The 20,201-nt window shown below is 36.9% G+C and overlaps 1 protein-coding gene across 2 annotated transcripts; it reads right to left on the bottom strand.

Annotated features, from left to right (window-relative positions):
• Window positions 1–8,827: 8,827 nt before the first annotated feature.
• On the bottom strand, window positions 8,828–18,283 carry LOC129740097 (uncharacterized). Of its 2 annotated transcripts, none has more exons than XM_055731702.1 (3): window positions 17,502–18,283; window positions 11,439–11,810; window positions 8,828–9,766 (listed from the first exon to the last, which is right to left on the bottom strand). In XM_055731702.1, exons 1-3 carry the CDS (start codon window positions 17,839–17,841, stop codon window positions 9,633–9,635), a joined length of 846 nt encoding a protein of 281 aa, XP_055587677.1. In that variant the 5' UTR covers window positions 17,842–18,283; the 3' UTR covers window positions 8,828–9,632. The 2 variants fall into 2 exon arrangements, with proteins under 2 accessions (XP_055587677.1, XP_055587676.1); XM_055731701.1 differs by having other exon boundaries at window positions 8,828–9,769; window positions 17,502–18,262.
• Window positions 18,284–20,201: the final 1,918 nt, after the last annotated feature.

The raw sequence follows: 20,201 nt of genomic DNA, 5'->3' as shown, positions 1-20,201 counted from the left end.
CGAAAGTGTTTGTGATTTTCATAACAGAAATTTAAGTTTTTTTAATGTTAAAAAACTGTAATACTTTTTTATGATGATAGTTGATCGAAAATTATATTTTCAATATATTTGCTTATTTATTTTCGAAAAATCATACTTTTTATAGGATTTTAGTTCTAGGTCCAATGAAAGGAACAGGTTCAGTACCAAAATAGGAACAGTAGGTTCAATGTTGGAAATTTTGATCATCCCTATCCTAGCAAATCTCTCAATAACGGCGAAACCTATGTTGAAAATATCCATTGAAACTTGCAGATAAGATCAGAACTTAGAAATGAAATTTCTAAGAAATATAAATTTCCCGTCCATTTATGAGAAAATAATGATTATTTAAAAACCACCGCTTAAAGGGTTCAAAGTAGGGCAACTAACCCTATGTACTAGCTGATCCCATACGAACTCCGTTTCGCATTCAACTTGGCACATGGCATGAACAGTTTGTATGAAAGTCAATTGCAAGCATTTTCAAGATGCGCTTCTGAAGTCATTATTAAGTAATAATTGCGAAAATATTGGACTATCACTTTGTCTGTCGTCGGCTACTAAATTTTAAATCAGGAATCAATTGACCGTGCCGAAAAAACCCGTGTATAATTTTCGACTCAATCGTTGCATAACAACGCAATTATTGCAAAAAAGGCTAAACCCCTTTCGATGGCCTCTTATACTATCTTTGATATCTGAAATAGATTGCCCTTCCCTCATAACTCCCGTATGCAAATTTTCAAAGTGATCCATTTATAATAACGCCAATATTGCTTAAAAACAGTGAAATATTATTTTATATGGCAAAACATTTGACATCTGAAATCGATTGCTCGTCCCTGAAAACTACCGAGTGCAAATTTCCATCCCAATCCGATGTATAATAACGACGATATTGCAAAAATATTTAAAGGTTAATATGGACGACCCCCTTTGCCGGCCCCTTACACTGAATTTAATACCTGGAATCCATTGCTCGTCTCTCAAAACTCTCGTGTACCAATTTTTGTCTGAATCCGATGTATAATAACGACAACATCGCATGAACAGTGAATAGTTAATATGGACGACCCCTTTCGTCGACCCCTGATTTTAGTTTGGATAAGTGAAATCAGTTGTTTGTCCCTAATAACTCCTATGGGCAAATTTTCATCCCAATCCGATGTATAAAAACGTCAATATCACTAAGTTACTGAAAATTTAATATGAACGACCCCTTTTGCCGGCCCCTTACAATGAATTTGATACCTCAAATCGATTGCACGTCACTCAAAACTATCGTGTACCAATTTTCATCTCAATACGATGTAAGATAACGCCAATATCGCAAAAACGGTGAACAGTTTATATGGACGACCCCTTTGGCTGACCCCTTACACAAAATTTAACACCAGAAATCGATTTCTCGTCTTTCAAAACACTCATGTGCAAATTTTCAACACGATCCGACGAAATGTAACGTCAATATCGCGAAAACAATATTTGTCTTCTATGGACGACCCCCTTCAGAAGGGGTCATCCGAAAATCTAAAAACATTTTTCATCCTTCCTGGTCCTAATGAGCATCCATGCCAAATTTCAGACCTCTAGCTCTTAAGACGGCTGAGTCTATAGAGGACAAACAAACAAACAAACAAACAAACAAACATACAGAAATTGCTTTTTATATAGATATATAGACTAGCTGTCCCCATACGAACTCCGTTTCGCTTTCAACTTGGAATATGTTATGAACAGTTTGTATGAAAGTCAATAGCCAAATATTTTCCAGATGCATTTCCGAATGAATTGTTAAGTTATAATTGCAAAAATATTGAACGAACTGTCGTCTGCTACTAAATTTGAAATCAGGAATTGATTGTCCGTGCCAAAAAAAAACTCCGTGTAAAAATTTTGAGTCAATCGTCGCATAATAACGCAATTATTGCCAAAAAGTTAAACTCCTTTTGGTGGCCTCTTATACAATCTTTGATATCTGAAGCCGATTGTTCGTCTCTGAAAACTACCGTGTGCAAATTTTCATCCCAATCCGCTGATAATAACGACGATATTTCAAAATTATTGTAAGGTTAATATGGACGACCCCATTGCCGGCCCCTTACGCTGAATTCAATACCTGAAATCCATTGATCGTCCCTCAAAACTCTCGTGTACCAATTTTCATCTAAATAGATGTATAATAACTACAATATCGCAAAAACAGTGTATAGTTAATATGGACGACCCCTTAGGCCGACCCCTGACTTTAATTTGGATAAGTGAATTCAATTGTTTGTCCCAAATAATCCCTATGTGCCAATTTTCAACCCAATCCGATGTATAAAAACGGCAAGATGACTAAGATATTGAAAACTTAATATTGACAAACATCATTTCTTAGGAAGCTTGAATAGATTTGGCCTAATAGTTTTATCTTCAAAAGATTTAACTGCTTTTTTATCCTTTCCATCCCTTATCTAATGAAAATATCTGTTGAAGATTATCCCACTTTTCAATATGGATGTTTTGGTTGAGCATGTTGAAAACTCACTTTACATGTTTTCAACTGCATAAACTCTGAATCTAATAAATTTTTCTTTCTCTATGAGGAATTCCAAAAATATAAAATTTGTTGACCCTCAAAGCCCCCCAGCGGTGGTAAAGAGCACTTTGAAAGTCACTACTATTCTAGTCAATATATTCCTAACAGGCTAGTTGTATTTTTCAATCAAAATTTAGGCTTAAAATTGTATCCGAATATCTCGTACCGGTAGCATGTGCTTTGAACAGTAGAAGGTACAAAAAACACCCGCCAAAATTTTCACTTTCAAATTTTTAATGCTCAGCAAGCTTTGATTTCCTATCCAGTACATGTGAGCTCTGGATGGTCGTTTCTAATAGCCTGCCCATGGTGATGGGGAAAATAATCCCGCCAACGAAACGAACGGAAACGAAAGTCGGTTCACAAAACGGGTGCCATGACTTTTGGTTCGGAGGAATAAAACCGTTGTTGTATGGACGACCGCCTTCAAAAGGGGTCATCCGAAAATCTAAAAACATTTTTCATCATTCCCGGTCCTAATGAGCACCCATGCCAAATTTCAGCTCTCTAGCTCTTAAGGCAGCTGAGCCTATTGAAGACAAACATACAAACGAACAAACGGAAATTACTTTTTATCATGCGCGGATCTACGGGGGTCCACTTTCGTTCTCATCTTCTCTCTCCAGGAGAGATCTGAAACGGGAGCATACCTTCTCAATATAAGCCTCTGACACAACTGAAAGATGGAACCTTCAGAGAATCGACACTTGGGTGAGAGGATCCACAGGCCTTCTTTTGAACATACACCCATATCAAAGAGTCGAGTGGGCTCAAATTCGGACTATTCGGAGGCCAAAGATCCTTCGGTTATCACTTCATATTCTCTTCCAGGCATGTTTGGGTCCTTTTCGAGGTATGGTATGGGCTCCATTTTTCGGAAAACAACTTTCTCGGGTTTACCGAAGTTTGCCCGAATCCACGAAGCACCTGATACTTCAAGTTTTTCATGTAAACTTCTTCAGTTTTAAAAGCTGAAGATTATGAAAACAGAAGGCATCTTTGATTCATTCGAAGCGAGCGGTCTCCAAATACCATTACCCCGGTAAGAAACTTGAAATTCACATTCTCTGGAACATCCTTAGCCTTCAAGGGAGAAATATACCGATACGCACCTAAATTGGACAACGGATCAATCGAAAAAAAGTTTCTAGTCAGAGAACACGACGATCAGTTGTTTTTTCTTCAAGCTTCGCGCGCTAAAAACGCAGTGCTTTACTCTTTCTGTTATCAAATAGGGTAGGTGTACCCTCCTCCGTCGTATCCCTCTGATTCGTCGCAATTCAAGAATGCATGTTTTAGAGCCGAAAAATCACTTTCCACTTTAATTGGCTACTTCACATGATAAACTTAAGCTTGTGAATTTATTTTCTATCACAAATTTGTCACTTTTAAAACTATTTCTTAATTTATTTGATATTGAAATCGCGAAGTGAATTGAATTATTGATGCACTCCGCCATATTGTAAAACGAACTTAGTGATCCCCCAACGTGTTTCTTTATTTTATCGCTTCCTGTCAATGCATATAACGATCAAAATCATAAAATTCGACTGAAAAGTGTTGAAATAAAATTAGAAAAATGATTTCAAACTAATCTGAACTATATAAATTTGTCAATATTCGATTGAAATCGAATCGCTCGGGCCCCATAATTCGTCGTAATTTTGCGACAGGAATAGGGAACCGTTTTGCAAGAATTGGAATTAGACCGGTTCATTTTTAATATTTTTTGCTGAACATAGTCGGATTCATAGAAAATGAACATTATAGATTTCCAAGTAATCACAACACAATACAGTAATTTTGTTTATTTTGAAGCTAGGAACTTAATGCGCTGGGAGATAAGTGCAAAAAGTCTATTTATATTGATAAATTATTTGAATGTATTCAGCATTGCTTATAATGCATGGTTTCAAATGAACAAAGAATTGATGGATTTTTTAGCTTAGTGGTTGGTGTTTTACAAATTATTTACTAACAGTATCGTGCATAATTTAATAAACGTTTGAGTGCACGCAAGAATATCTCCAACTTTACACTTCTCTAACGTTCAACTCCAATGAAATTGTTTCTTCAAAATTATTTCATATTTTAATATTTGATTATTTTTGGTTCTATTATCTGATGACACTAAACCTTTCTCAAGTGTTTGAAACTTGAGATACATCAATTATTTGAAAATTAGACTTTTTAAGCTTCTTGCATTCAAACTGCAATATCGCACATACGACCAAACGCTTTGCTCTACAGAATGGTCACTGAGAGATCCTTGAAAACTAAAACTAAAACTAAAACTTCTCCAGTTTTCAGAAATTCTCTAAATGGGGATCAACTCGAGGAAAAAATTTCAATTCCTGGACCGAAAACCTCGATTTTTATTGAATCTTTACGATGCATGGAAAAACGATGAAAAAAATTCCCGTTGAAGGTCAAAATGACAAGAGAATTTGGTTGAATGAATCATTTAAACTTTGAAATAAGAGTTCATGAGTCTCTGGTTTGGATCTCAATACAAGTTTGAATAAAAAATCGGTAGATATGATTTTTTGTACATATAGTCGTTCAAAATACAACAAAATCAAACCCGCTTATATTCTGATTTCTACCATATAAGTTATACTTGACTCATGTTTGCTGCATTTTTATAAATTCTCAGTAAATTTTCAACTAAAGATGTTTTGTCGTTTTTGACATATTACAATTTGAATGAAAAAAGTCGAAAAGTTTAATTTCAGTTGGATTACTCTACGTCATTTCCCAAAAATTTGAACCCAAACAACGAAATGTTAGTATAACGAAGCGTCAATTTCCGAAAAAAAACATTCTTGCAAAAACTTTTATCGCTCGCAAAAAAAACTTGAATAGATGAGCTGAACCAGTCTAATGCACAGTACACGCATCAACGTGGCTTTGCTTTGTGTCGATATCCTTCGCCAGGGTTCCCACATGAATAAGAATACACATGTTGACAAAACGCAAGTGTGATTCTGCCTCTCCTCAAATGTCTTACTATTCAGTCTCATTGCGTAGAAAAACATATAGTACTATTAAAAATGTTGATGTTCTTTAAATATATGCAGTTACTGTGTAAATTTGTGCCATGTAATTTGTGGAAAATGTCTGTATGAATGTTATAAAATCTTATTTTACAGACAAATCCTGGATCATGGCAGCCCAGTCCGTTGGAGAGTGTGTTGGTACAAAATACATTTGCAGGGTGGATTCAATTTGAAAGGTCTAATATTGTGCTGCCTGCAATTGCCTTAGCCAAGCAATGGTACCTAGCTACAAAAACGCTACTTTGGGATTTCTTGGCAAGTCCATTTTATTGCGACTCAGATCTCATTCGAACTTTGCAGTTATCCTGCGCGGTTGATCCGTGCGAAGTAAATAATCGCATTTGTATGAACCGCAACCGCAAAATTTCAAATCTATCCCTCATGAGGGAGGAATAGTTCGAGACAATTTCGGTAGAATTGAATAGAAGGTATAATATTTTGCTGCCTGCAGATGCATTAGCCAAGCAATGGTAGATCTGTTTAGAATAAAGCTGTCCTAGTTTCATAGCTTATTGCGACTGGTTACCCGAGAGAACTTCTGCTGTTATCCTGCGCGGTTGATCCGTTCGATGTAAGCTGATGCTTATTGCATGAACCGCAACCGCAAAATTTTAAATGTATTTCTGAAGAGGGTGGAATAAATTGAGACAATTCCGGTCTCCTTGTACGACGGAATTAGGGACCTGGTACGACAATGGAGGAACTTGAATGAGAAAAATTAATCATAAATTGACTCAAAAGTACGTAATGGATTGATCTATTTCCTACATATTTTCATAAAACAGTATTCGAAATAAAGTTTAATGAATAAATATCAGTTTCAAATCAACATGCAAGGCAATTCTATTGAATTAATGAAAAAAGCTTCCTTAAGCCGTTGTCTTAGGTACACTTACCCTAGTGTTTTGTATTTGTCTTGGATGAAACATTCAAGTCGCTTTTTACCAACCGTTGCGCGGAAGAACTTGATATATTCGCTTCCTTAGTCAGCGTCTAGATTGATCTTACTGAATTCCGCTTCTTTTTCGTCTTGACCAATTTTACCACTTAACAGAGCTTACAGACCGTGGCCTTCCACTATTCAGCATCCGTGGACATGGTCAATCAAAGAGAGAACGTTTGGCGCGGTAAACAGTTGCTAGATGGCATGCTAAATACAGCCTTTCGCATTTTGCTTGGGATCTTATTTGTCCACATCTTTTCGTTGTACTACTGCATTGTTTACGTCAATAAAGAAGGTTAGCGCTAAACCCTCACAAAAAAAATCCTCGTAAATTTTCATAAACAAAACAAAACATACTCTTAAAGAATGTTAAATTTTGGGTTATTTGCGATAAGTTTCCCCACTACTACATGCTACAGGAAGGATTGTAGCTATGTGTGAACTTTGAGTCTAAACACACTTATAAATAAGAACTAGAGTTTGACCGCTTACTTAACTTAACACTGTTGATGATCCAGAGACTGCGTCTTCACTTGGCCTAAGTCAACACTCTCCTCGACAGTGCGAATTTCGGCGGCTTGGCTTCGTTGCTACGAGTTTCTGTGTCTGCCTCTCCTTCGATGTCCCTCTGGATTCCATCCAAGCGCCTCTCTGTCAATCACGTCCTCATCTCTTCGCAGCATGTGCCCAATCCATCTTCACTGATGTTCTCGAATCTCGATTTCTTACGGCCTCTGATGACACCGGGTGCTGTAGTTCCTCATTTGAGATCCAGTTGCCTGGCCACCAAGCGCGGATGATACTCCGCAGGCAGCGATTCACAAAACTTGCAGTTTTCGCGTCGTCACCGCATATGTGCACCAAGTTTCACACCCGTACAACAATACGGATTTGACGTTTGAGTTGAATATTCGAATTTCCATCCGTAGAGATATCTAGCGTGAGCGTCAGATGTTACGGAGACTCGCAAACGCGAATCGAGCCTTTCTAATCCGGGTTTCGATGTCTTTCTTGGTACCACCATCAGACGCTATCTGGCTACAGCACTCCACTTTCTCAACTTGTTGCCCAGCTACCATGAAACTGGAGGGATTTCCTGTGTTAATCTCCATCGACTTGGTCTTTTGGTTGTGCTGACAAAACAGGGTCGGCTTTCAGAATTTCAGCGGGGATGGAATCGAGCTTTGTTAGATTTCATGGCTTTGATTATCAGCGTGCGAAGGCGCTTCCGAGTTGACGCCATTTATGCGAATTACTGTTGGCGCTTCGAGCTGCGGATTCTGTTGTCAATCGCTATTCGTGACTCGGAAGAGTTGTTCGAAGTGCTCAGTCCATCGTTTGAGATGGTCTGTTCGATCGGTCAATAACTGAGCTGCTCGGTCTTTAAGTAGTATTTTTGCATTAGTTCTTGCGCCACTACGGCAGCGAGAAAAGTCATAAAGTCATCGAATATCTCCATTGGAGGCGGCTCTATCTCCCTCTTCGGCTAGGGAATTTGTCCAGGCTCTCTTGACGCGGTTTTGATTTCTTCGAATCAAAGGAAAATGTATTTGAAACTGGGTAATTTTTATTTGTTCCAAAATCAAAGGATTTTTTTTTTGTTTTTGCGGCACTTTCCTTTGCAGCTAATTTCTATTTCGCTGCGTGTATGTAGTTTTGATATCGAAATATTCGTTATTGTCGTTTCGAAAAAAAAAATACAAACAGTTATATTCCTGCCTCCTCCTGTGCATCCTTGGAAAAATTTTACTGGCATTCTTAAGGTCCAATACATCAGACTCTGTGGTAGCGTGCACGTCTCTCAACGGGCAAGTCGAGGTTCGAATCTCCTGTCTGGTACCCAAACTTTTCAAGAGTTGTGCAAGTTTCAAACAAAACATGAAAGTTTGGGTGCAAGGTAGAAAACAATGAAACTTTGCATACAAGTACTTGAGTTCAAAGCAAACATTGTAGGAAAGCTGTATGCAAGACTGAAATATTTGTCTTTTTTGGTGCTCAATATTACAATTATATACAATTTTTCCAAAGCGTGGTATAATTTAGATATTCTCTCATGGATTTTTTGTTATAATTTGAGATATTTCAGTATGAGTAGTAAATTATATCTCATTTTGATATGAAAAATTGAATGTCAAAATATCTCATCTTGACATAATTTGGTTTTTCTCTTCTGATCGGGATTTGTTTCGGATAATTCTCTTGAAATTGACAACAATCACGTGTAATTTATTGTTTTACTTTATTTTCCACTTGACGCCCAAACGACTACCACTGGAGGCCGATTTCCGGTTTCCCGAACAGAACAAAAAATCCTCTCCATTGCTTAGCTTTGTTGACGCTTTTTCGAGGTGGCACATTTGAATTGGTTTCGCAGCTCACGGGACGCTATTTGTCGTTTCAATTTTCATTCGTTTACTCTTCCGGCTATGTACTAGGCAAATAAATAATTCAATAAATATTAAATAAATACAACTTTCCCTCTAATGCTACCGTCATCCTAAAGATTTCTCCCTTGCTTCAAGAGCACGCTCACAAAGGTGGGGGAGAAGGGAGATATCTAGGGGGTTAAATGGGAGCGAAATTTTGTTTACGTGGAAGGAGAATATTCGTTTGGGTCTTGTTTCCCTGTGCAGGACCAATTCTAATAGGTACGGGACTAGCGAGCAAGCACAGAAAGACTAACGACCATTTGAATGGTTTTGGTTTCTGGTGAAAATAGAATAGAAAGTCCGTCAACCGGGAAAAGGAACAGCAAAACATTGACCAATATTTGTTTAGGCGAAATGGGTTTTCTGAATTGGTTCGATTGGAGTTGCACTGGGGGTGTGAGGAACTTATTACAGAAGCTTAGTCTTGTTACTCGAAGCAGAGATTAAAAATTAATCAAAATAGTGTGGCTGTTAAAAAGTAGGTATTGATAGATCGAATGTGAAAACCTAGTTAGTGTTGCTAAGAGGAAGATTGGAAAAAGGCTAATGCAGTTCGATTTAATTTTTTTTTTTCTAACTCAGTAAGCAGCTATAGATTAAATTTTTTGACTATCGATGGCATCGAGAAAATTGTAGGCGCTGTAGGCCCGGTTCGTGGCCCAATCTTTGCTGTACGCGTTGTATGGTGAAGCTGAGTAGGATGGGTACGCTTGATAAGCCGTGTAGGATACTTCTGGAAAGAAAAACAAACATAGATTAGGATGGGAAAAAGCCTTTCAAATTAGGGCCAAGTTAAGTACATCCCGGATGAGTAATTAATGCATTGTCTGTAAAAACTTGGGAGGATCGTTTATGATCCGGTCGAGGAATAATTGAAGGGATTCATTAGTTGAAAAGCATCACAATAATTGCTCTCCCAACCTGGGGCTTAGCAATTCTGCAGTTGAGCTACATTCCATTGATATGAGTTTCTTCTATTTATACTTCGTAATCCTGCAACTCTAAAAATCGGCTTGCTATGGATAACTTGTTTTATAATAACAAACAAATTTATTCAAAAATTATATGTTCGTCCATATTTAAGAGAGATTTGAAAAGGCTTCTAGAGCTGAACAAACAAGCAATCATACGCATACTTTAAAATCAAGAGCAGAAAAAAAGGATTACAGAATTGAGGAATTTTAAATTAAATTGGAACGTACTGAGAGTTGCAATCCAATTATCGGTGCATTTGTCAGGGATTTATTATATCCATATTAAAAATCCGCATGATCTATCCTAAACAAAACAACATCATTTCTTAACTGAATAACAAAAGGGAACAGCATTTTTGGGGTTTCATATTTTTCTAACTGCTTTCGAAATCTTCAGAATTTGTCTACCATCTCTAGTTTTGGTGATATAGAGTGCGAATATTTTTAAATTTATCTTTTTTAGTAGACTAACAAACCTACATGAAAATTTAAAACAGATTTTCTATCTATTTGTCATTCTTCTTTGAATTAAGAATTCAAATCTTGCCTTGATATTTCAGATTCAGAGATTGATAGTTTCTTCACAAATTGAACTCTCCATTTTAAAAGAAATTTTAATACCTAAGATTATAACTATTTCTGACTTTATTCAAGAAACTCTTGGAGCATTTGATGTTGAAGATAGTTTAAATATATACTTATACAACTTTGATGAAAACTGCAAAACGATTTAACTCTTGCTTCAAGAAAAATCCAAGATTCCATTTGCTTCATATCTTCTTTGAAATTTTGTCAATATCATAATAACAATATTATTATTTTCTTCTCAGAATCCAAATTTACTAACGGTCTTCGGGAAAGTGATAATTTTTCTAAAATTTGTGAATATTTTAAATTTTGCACACACCCAAATACACAGGAAATAATTTTCAATAAATTCATTTGAACTAAACCAAATTAATTTTTTATTCGATCAGCCTTGCTCAAATATCGTAGTGAACATCGAAAAAATAAATTTATTTCCTTTTAATTTCTGTAAAACGAAATATTTAAAAAAAAAAATCAGACTCAATCAAATCGAGTTGAGCTAAGTAATACATCATCGAATCCCTTTCACGAAAAAAACACACTCCGCCGAAAAGGGGATGCATAGAAATAAAATTGAACAGCCTGAAGTATTGACAGCGGCTTCCATTATTATTGATGGCTCATGCTATCAGACGTGGACCCATCTCACACATCCCGTGAAAAGACCATCATGTGGGTAAGATTTTTTTTGTGTCTTCTGAGGCATAAAATACCGGAAAATACACGAAAATATTCAGTGTGTTGTTTTATTTAACAAACATATGAATGATCGGATTCACCCAAAATTAAATTTTTTTATTTTTTTTTTTTTTTGCAAAAGTTATATGAAATATGACTCACCTGGTGCTGACTCGCTGCCGATGTGCGAATGTGAGTGAACCACGTGGGGCTGCAACCTGCAGATGCTGCTGTGCCGGAAGTAGTTGAAGATGATCAGCCCGCCGACGATGAGCAGCAGCTGGATGAACCCGACACCAATCAGGATGGGCTTCAGCAGCAGCTTCATGTGGACCAGCTTCAGCATCAAGGCCAGGGGCAGGATCATGCTCCAGCGGCGGCGTTTCTTGCCACGGCCATCGAAAACGTCGTCGTCATCCAAGAAACGGGCGCCACTTTCCGCCCCCATTCCCACCCGCACTCCGTGGGCTCCGATGAAAGTGTTTAATGAACGCTGCAGGAATTTGCCCGCCTTCAACAACTCGTTATCGTAAGCTGTGACCAGAAAATGAGAAAAGAAACAAAACATAAAAAAGGAATCCCTAGCGACGACCACGTAAAATTAAAATCCATTCATCAGCCTAATGCGTCGAAAGGAGCCAAAGTGCGAGAGAAGAATTTTTGTTTGGTCGATTGTAAATTATTCCGGGAAGGACCCTACCCAGAGCTTCGGTTTTTCTTGAGAGTGCCTGAATGATTGGTTTCCAAATTAAATGAAAGCATTGTTTATTGTATGGACCTATGGATAATTTTGTTTGTCGACGTGATTTTCTCGAAAATATTGATTGGATTATAACTTTTGTTTTTTTCAAATCTCAGTGTTTGAATGACAGAGCAAATAATAAGCTAATAATCATAAGGCTTATGACTTGAAAGTAGTAAAGTTGATGAGACATCAAAAAAATTGTTAGTTTTTTCATCGAACACACGCGTTTCCTTCCTTCCCAGAAAAAAAGGATAAACTTCAACAATCATGACACACAAACTGTTTTTTTTTTTTGTTGCTTTATCCTTACCAAGTGTTACGACCTTTTCTGCCACTAAAGCAGATAAAAAAGCATACATTTGATCAAAAGTGTGATGAAAAACATTAATGTGGATCCGTGTGGAAAAGAAATGAAGAAATAATTAAAAGGTAAAGAGACTCTTTTGCATCTGAATCAGGTAGGTAACCGAATTATAAAAACATTCATTCAAAAATATTATTTCACTTACAGTGTAATCGAAGAATACTAAGAAAAAACGATAATTATTTCTTTCAACCAGGGTTGGTTGACACCTCAAAAAAGAACAGAGCCGAGTACGAATCACACTTTTATCAGTTTGGATACCGAGAGCACTGCTCTTCCGGTCAACTTTCACTACACTCACGCCGAGTGAGCCCGATTTTGTCTGGATCTTCCAGACTTTTTGGACTTTTGGCAGACATTTTTTCTGGTTCTCAACCTTGCAGACTTTCGACATTTCTTCCAGACAATTCCAGACTTTTGGGTTTGGACGTAAATTGTTCTAAAAAGCTAAAAATTCAAAAATTCAAATTTTTTAAGGTGTAGTATGTTTATGAATTATGAATTCAGAAGTGTTTGAAACTTATTAATAATGGCAAATGCTTCGAAGATAAATGTTTAATTGAGAGTCGAACAGAGCACTTGACTGATAGTGACTGAAACATACGATAAGTGGCTAAAAAAAGGTCACCACCTTCAAAACTTAACTATATCCAGACATATCCGAACATTTTTTCAAAATCTTCCAGAATTTTTCAAAAAACATTTGACAACCATGGCTTTGACGAGCGAGAAGAAGTCTTTCGCTCTAAAGAAATGAAAAGAACCTAGCTAGAAAATTGCGCTCTAACTTTCAATGCAGCTCAATGGATCATCAGACCGATAGGATATTATTGCAAAAATGTTTTTTAAAAAAACCTACTAAAGTATTTAACATATGCGGTACAGTGTATCAGTCGATGAATATTCCAGTGTAGGTTTATGTACTTTTGATTTCATTCGCGAGTAAGGCTGATCAAATTTTGCGTTTGGCGTTTGAATTCACCGTACAGAGTAGGTAGGTACCTAGGTTTGGTATCCAGTTTGGGGAAGGCAGATAAAAAAAAAATCACTCACTCACACCCAAAAAAATTTAGAAATTATTTATACAGGATTTTTCACGTAAACTAAGCTTTTGTGGCATCACATCGATTCTACGTGTGCTTTGTAGTAACTACTGTTCTTTCATATAAACGTCACATGAATTTCACGTAAATTCTGAAATGATAGATTTGAATCCTTTTTTTAAATTTTCTCAAGCCTGTGGTAGTAATTCCTATTGGAAAAGGGAATTTTTGTCAGTTTACTTTAACTTGATTTTGGCTGGATGCGGCAGCTCAAGATCATTCGGCGTCGGAAAACAAACAGTACACAACACACTTGCGGGTCCAAATACAAATCCGAGCCTCGGGAGCAAGGTAGTAAGTGTGAATTGTCTTCCTGTTGAAATTTAATTCAATTTAAGCTGTTCTTTGTGATATTTCCAGCTTCAGGAAAGCTTCTAGAAACCCGTGGAGAAAACAAGAAAGGGCCGTGAGAAGGAGCCTTTAAGCATCACATCGGCCTGGATGGACGTATGATTCTGACAAGGTAAATAATTTATCATTTTGATGATTCTATTTTTGATTATTAAAAATTTTCCATTTCTTACAGCATTCCACAAACCAAACAACAAAGTTCCACAAAGTTTGTCCACAAACAAACAAAAAAAATAGTAGACACACAGGAAAATTTTTTGACTATTACGTGTCACTGAAAACTGCAACCTTTACAATAAATCACGTTAAAGTTAACGAAGATTCATTTATTATTACAGCAAATGTCCTGTAAAAAAGTTGTACACTAAAAATTTAGTGTCACGTAATCATGTTTTCGACCTGTAAAATTACGGTAAATGTCCTGCTCCTTTTTGTTGCAGGACATTTGCGTAATTTTACAGGAAATCATTTTTGCTGTGCAGGATCCAAATTTCATTTTGATACTAAAGACATTTTACGTAGCTTTCATCCTCATAACACGTTAAACGCACTAAAAATTCATGTAAGTTGCACGTGACGTTCATAGATAAAAATTCCTATTAGGGAAGCGTTTACTTATTTTTTTTTTTTCGTACAAATTACGTGAAAATCAATTGGATAAGAATTATATAGTTTTTCACGTAGAAGCAACGTGCAGATTATTTTGGGTGCACTCTGAACGTGCTAATCTGAGAAGCGTTACCAAGCATGCTGGCAAAACTGTATAAATTGTAAAACTAATTTAAAGTTAATTTTGTAAGTCCAGGGACAACTTTTTAGAAGACAACGTGTAGTTTTGAACTTCTCTAAAAACTATATTTCTATTAGTTCAAAAGTTCCACCACATAATTTCAAAAGAAAGTTAGCCATTTCTCAAGCAACACCCAAAATTAAACCTTTACTCCAATCATGAGTTCTCAACACTTCGTTGGCACACCATTGGCATAAGCGGCGATGATTCGATTTGAGACCGGCGGCAAAAACTTCTCAACGCAACCGCATTTCGTATAAATGGATGAAATAAAACAAGAACGTTTTCATGTCCCTCCCAATCCCATCACAAGATAAAACAGGATAGAAATAATGAATGAATAAATTGATCCAGCCAGTCAATGCAGTGGATGCGTATGTGAGGCGGCATTAGCAGATAGAGAAAAACTACAGAGGAAAAAAACATTTTCTCATTTCAAACCACCGGCAAACATCCTCCGGCCAAGCTGTGCGTGTATATTTGAACAAGTAGACAGTAGGAAAACAAAAAACAGTATCTCGTTTCCTATTCCCTTCCGCATTGTACAATACTGTCAAATCCCTGTACTGTTTTATTTTTGGTGATAAGTTATGCAGAAAGACATTGACAATAGACTGAGTCGATTTGGGGTCATTTTTGAATTTTTCTCAAATCTTCGGGCCTGAAAAGTTGAGTTTTGGTCCAAAACTTAAGAGTGATTTTTTGCAGTATTTTTAAGTAACTTTTACATGAGAACATTATAACTTTTTTGTTTGTAAGGAAAAATTAAATTTTTTGTTCTGAAAAATAAAGCTAGTGATTATTTCTTCTCTGGAACCGAGCGTAGTAAAGGGAAAAAGATCTTGCAAGCAATACCTCGCTAGGGGATTTCCTTTAATGAATTTAAACATTCACACAAAAACCATCAGCAGGCTTAAATTCACAGAAGAATCAAAAATGATGATGATTTTTCTGAACAAAGTACCTATTCAACTTTCCCATACAAACGTACAAGTTCAAATTTACTCATGTAAATGTCACTTGGAAATTCTGCAAAAAATCACGTATGAGTTTTGGAACAAAACGAAGTTTTTAAGAACCCAGGGTTTGAGAAATTCAAAAAGGACCAAAAATCGACTCAATCTACTAAGAAAACCCGGCAAACATGAAATCGTATTAGAAATGATAACCTAAGACGTTTACAATGGTGTTGCGAATCGCAATTCCAACTGCATAGTGAAAAGATCGTTTGAAATGTCATCTGAAGTAGGTTTAAATCGGATATGATAGAAAGTCCGCCATGTTTGTAAATTTTGAAATGACTTTGCTCTCGCACGGGCTTCAAGTGAGAAAACCATCGTCATGTTCTCTCTGCAAACAGCAGTGCATCCAGATGGCTAAAAATCAGTTGGGAACTGAGTATTATTGACCAATGAGAGAGCTGGAAAATATTGTCGCTGGCAACGATTTGAAGGCTATGAGTACAAAATATTGCGCTCTCTTGCATTCTTCCGATATGTACGAATAAGGTGTCGGATAACGGCCAATAGGTGTAGTTTTCATCGCTTAAGAAAGAAATGAAATTTATGAATTTTCAACTTTCATACGATCTTCTATACTGTATATTGAACGTATATCAGAGCATAAGCCTATAGCTACAAAAATGCTTGCTGAGAATTGACCCTCGTCTTCCATCTACCTCAGGCGGCGGTACACTGTCGAATGAGCAAGATGAAGGTAGAAAATTGTTGTCAGTTCGATTCTTACCGACGGCATTTTTTTTGTTTCTGGGATGAATTATCCAATGGGATGAAAGTCCCATAAAATATTGTTCTTGTTTTGCTTGAGTATTTGTATTTAGTGGTCCTGCATTATTTTGCCCGAGAGCACGAGTCTGTATGCCAGTGACGAAAAAGTAATCATATCATTTTTGGCGCAATGCACATATAAGCGCATTTTCGGCACATAGTTAGCTCCGATCGGCATTGAAATTTCGCAACCTCTTCTTTGGGTGTACTTACTATCATGGGTTTACAAAATGTGTACAAGTTTTTGGAGTTTTCAAAAAGTTGCTGCTGATTTTATAGCAGGTGGGACTGAGTATAAAATGTGCAGCGCGAGCAAGAAGCACCACCTTCAGTTATAACAGTTTGTTTTGAAGGTAGGCGCTCTCAGATCCCCCCCTCCTCCACCAGATCCCATTATATTCGACCAATAAGTTCATCAAATCTTATATAGAAATATTTGGTCTCATACATGTTGTATGAAATATATGAGAAATTAAAAAAAAGTAGAAAATGTCTTGTTTTCCTTAATTATGTTTTTTTTCAATTTTTTTTAATTAGCCAAGTTTCAAGAATGTTGAAAAATATGGATCTTTAATGATATCATGAAGCATTACTGATATAAATGGCATATCGAGAAAATAAATGGCATATCAAGGAGTGAAGCTTCCAGATCCCTTATACAAGAGAGATCATCAATAATTAAACCGAGAGTGCCACAATGCAACACATGAGAATTGACATTGGATTGATTTCATAATTGAATTTAGTTCATGATTGGTCTGAAAGGAATCGACAATGAACATATCTGGAAATAGAATTATTAACATCCCTTTATCTCTATACTCTGGTCCTTGGTATAGTTGTCACTTGTCTCTTGTGCATCGGGCTTATTTAGAATTGTTACATCGATAATTGAATTCAATTGTCACCACTAACGATTGGTATCTACAGTATGATATTTATAATTCAAATCATACAAATATGCCTTCATAGTAAATAAAGAGAATGTCTCTGAATTGCACAGTCTCGATATAAAAAAGCATAACCCTAGTTCGAACGGAATCTGCATTGCAAAGATCACAAATTTAGCTCGTCATTTAACTCACGTGTAATCAATCGTGCTTCCGGAAAAACATCGTCCTCCTGATGTTCGTTCAGTCGTACCAGGCGCAATCCGTTGCCACCGCTTTCTCGAGCTTTATCCTCGGACTGGAACCAGTTTACACGGCCCGAGGCGAACGACCAAATGTAACGAGAAATCCGATATTTGAAACAGGACACTAGGCGTTTTGATTTGTAGCACTCGGACTGGGTCGTCAGTACGTAATCGTCCAGCTTGGCAGGAACAGCACCGGAAGTTGAACCACCGGAATCATCAGCGGCCCAAACTGTGGCCACAATCACCGCCACCAACAAAAGCACTATCTGATGGCTTCGGAGAAGCATTTTTGGTTTTACTATTCTCCCCGTTTAGAACTTTACGTTCGTTCACGATCCACTGATGCTGTTCGTGGGTAACTGAGCTTATATTCTGATTTATTCCGGGACTGGCAGGAATCACAGCAAAACGCACACACACAAACACCCTCGCACCAGGTTGATTTCACTTCAAAATGCTCGCATCGCCACAAACACACTATTTAAGTTTCCTTTCGATGGCGCACACTAGCTTTAATTCTGTACTTTAATTCTTTGGTTATTCCTTTTGGACTCGCATGCAGTTTGTCCTGACTGTTAATACTTTTGACTCTAACGGTATCAAGTTTGTTGTGTGCTCAGCTCCATGGTTACCTAGACCTTTTATACATATCAAAGGTTTTAAATTGGTTGAAATAGGGTCCCCACCCAATCCGAATATCCGGGCTGCACCGAGTTACGTGGCACATGTCCCCCACAAGATCGACAATTTTCCTCGGACTTAATCCGTCGTACCTCAATGTAGATGCCCAATCTACATATGAGGAAAACTGCGTGGTGGGACCCTAATTTTCTAGCCTACACCATCGATCCTCTCGCGACGATGATTAGTACCTCTTCAAACTAATTAACCTTCACCTAAGGCCTTGGCCATCGCATCGATGTAAACATTGCACACTTATATTTTGTTACTACTCTTCACCGGTAGCTCTAAGCATCCCTGACGCACCGTAGCATAAATCAGACCGGTCCATATTTCATCCGCTATCAATTACAGACCATCCAACCATCGTTCACAGTGCGCTCAAGCTAGAAACGCGTTCAGAACCTGAACAATTCCAACTAAAGTTGAGCAAGCGGATATTGGGCTCTTTATCTAAAATGTAGCTCTTCTCTAACACACAATGAGTACTTTTTACGAATTTTCGGCCAAAATACAATTTCTGAACCTCAATACTTTTTTATGTTTTAAGTCGGGTTGCAGTCTTCGAGTGAAATATTTGTCTCAATTTAGTCTTTAAGAAAATTATTCATGAAAAGCAATCGGCTAGTGAAGAAAAAAGTTACTAATGAGAAACCAGTATTTTTGTTCCTTCCCAGCCAAATACCTTATAATCCTTTTCATATTTGAGATTCAAGCAATCCCTCCCCATGTTAAGTACGTTCTAAAATTTGGCATGTGACCTTCTAATAGGCTAATAATTAATTTTGACTTAAAGCAAGTGAGATTTACCATGTTAAATTCTTCCGATACTATGATGATTACACCGCGGTTCGTTGAACTACTTATAAATGCAAAAAATACTGTTATGATAAAGTAACCATAATGTCTTCAATTTCCAACCGATTTTAATAATAAACCATTATTACCTACGAGTCTAAAACAAAATTTTCGCTAAAACAAAATTTTCTCTAAAAACATGCGTTTTATAATTTTAATGAGGGGCATGAAAACGTATACATTTTGTTTCCTTCAAACGCAATGCGATTGCTCTGGGAAGGAAATGCCGGCAATTTCAAATCGAATCACATATCACATAATCAAATATTGATAGCTCATGATTGGAGTAAAGGCTGAATTTTGGGTGTATTTCCAAAAGGCGTGATATTTTTTTAATCAGTCGAATACAAATAACAGCAACAGATGATTCCCTTGAGAAAGACCACGAAAAATGGTCGAAACGTCGGGTATTTCAAATAATAAGTTTTTTGATTGAGATCCAAGACCGTAAAAAGCCAAAAATTAAAATTTTAATTATCTTTCCGGTCGAAAACATAAACCTAACCTAGAGAAATCAAAGATTATAACTTTTGAATAAGTATACAGTCCTTAGAAAACCTCTGTTTTAGCTTAGCTTAGCTTAGCTTGATTGACTACTCACATCCACCTGAATCATTGAACCCGAAATGCTCCTTTATCAATTGTTACAAAATTATTTACTCAGAACAAGTTTGTTTCTTTTATATTCAATTAATGATGTAATTTTTTGACTCTCATTTATTTTTTTAAAGAAATGCATTTCGAAAACCATGATCGCAGGCGTGGCTCAGTAGAACGAATTCCACATCGCCAATGGTTGCTACTCCGTGATTGACCGAGGCCATAAATTTTGTTCAGAGGTCAAATGAATGGTGCTTGGGACTAGCAACTCATTCACACTGCACAAAACTGATGCTCTCTCTTTGAACGTCAATAACGGCGCCGGCCACGTCCTAGTAGTCAATGGATAGATTGGAAGAAAGAGATAGGGATGAAAGAAATAAAGTCGTGCTTTAGGACCGAGGTCACCTCTGCATCCTAGCAAATAATTTTGTTTTGGAAAGTGGGTGGAAGGATAAGACCAGGAAACACTTTTGACCAGTGCGATGTATTTTTTTCAATCCTATTC

This window comes from Uranotaenia lowii, chromosome 1, assembly GCF_029784155.1.
Source record: "Uranotaenia lowii strain MFRU-FL chromosome 1, ASM2978415v1, whole genome shotgun sequence".
Classification (NCBI taxonomy): domain Eukaryota; kingdom Metazoa; phylum Arthropoda; class Insecta; order Diptera; family Culicidae; genus Uranotaenia; species Uranotaenia lowii.
The sequence above is the reverse complement of the archived record's forward strand: the minus strand, read 5'-3'. Positions and strand labels throughout refer to the sequence as shown.

Bases quoted from the DNA above. Each gene is read 5' to 3' on its own strand.
- LOC129740097 (XM_055731701.1), bottom strand. From the start codon at position 17,841: ATGCTTCTCCGAAGCCATCAGATAGTGCTTTTGTTGGTGGCGGTGATT. The intron at 11,811-17,501 runs GTGAGTTAAATG...TTCTGGTCACAG, and splicing joins GGAAGCACGATTGATTACAC to CTTACGATAACGAGTTGTTG. The intron at 9,770-11,438 runs GTGAGTCATATT...TTTTCTTTCCAG, and splicing joins CGGCAGCGAGTCAGCACCAG to AAGTATCCTACACGGCTTAT.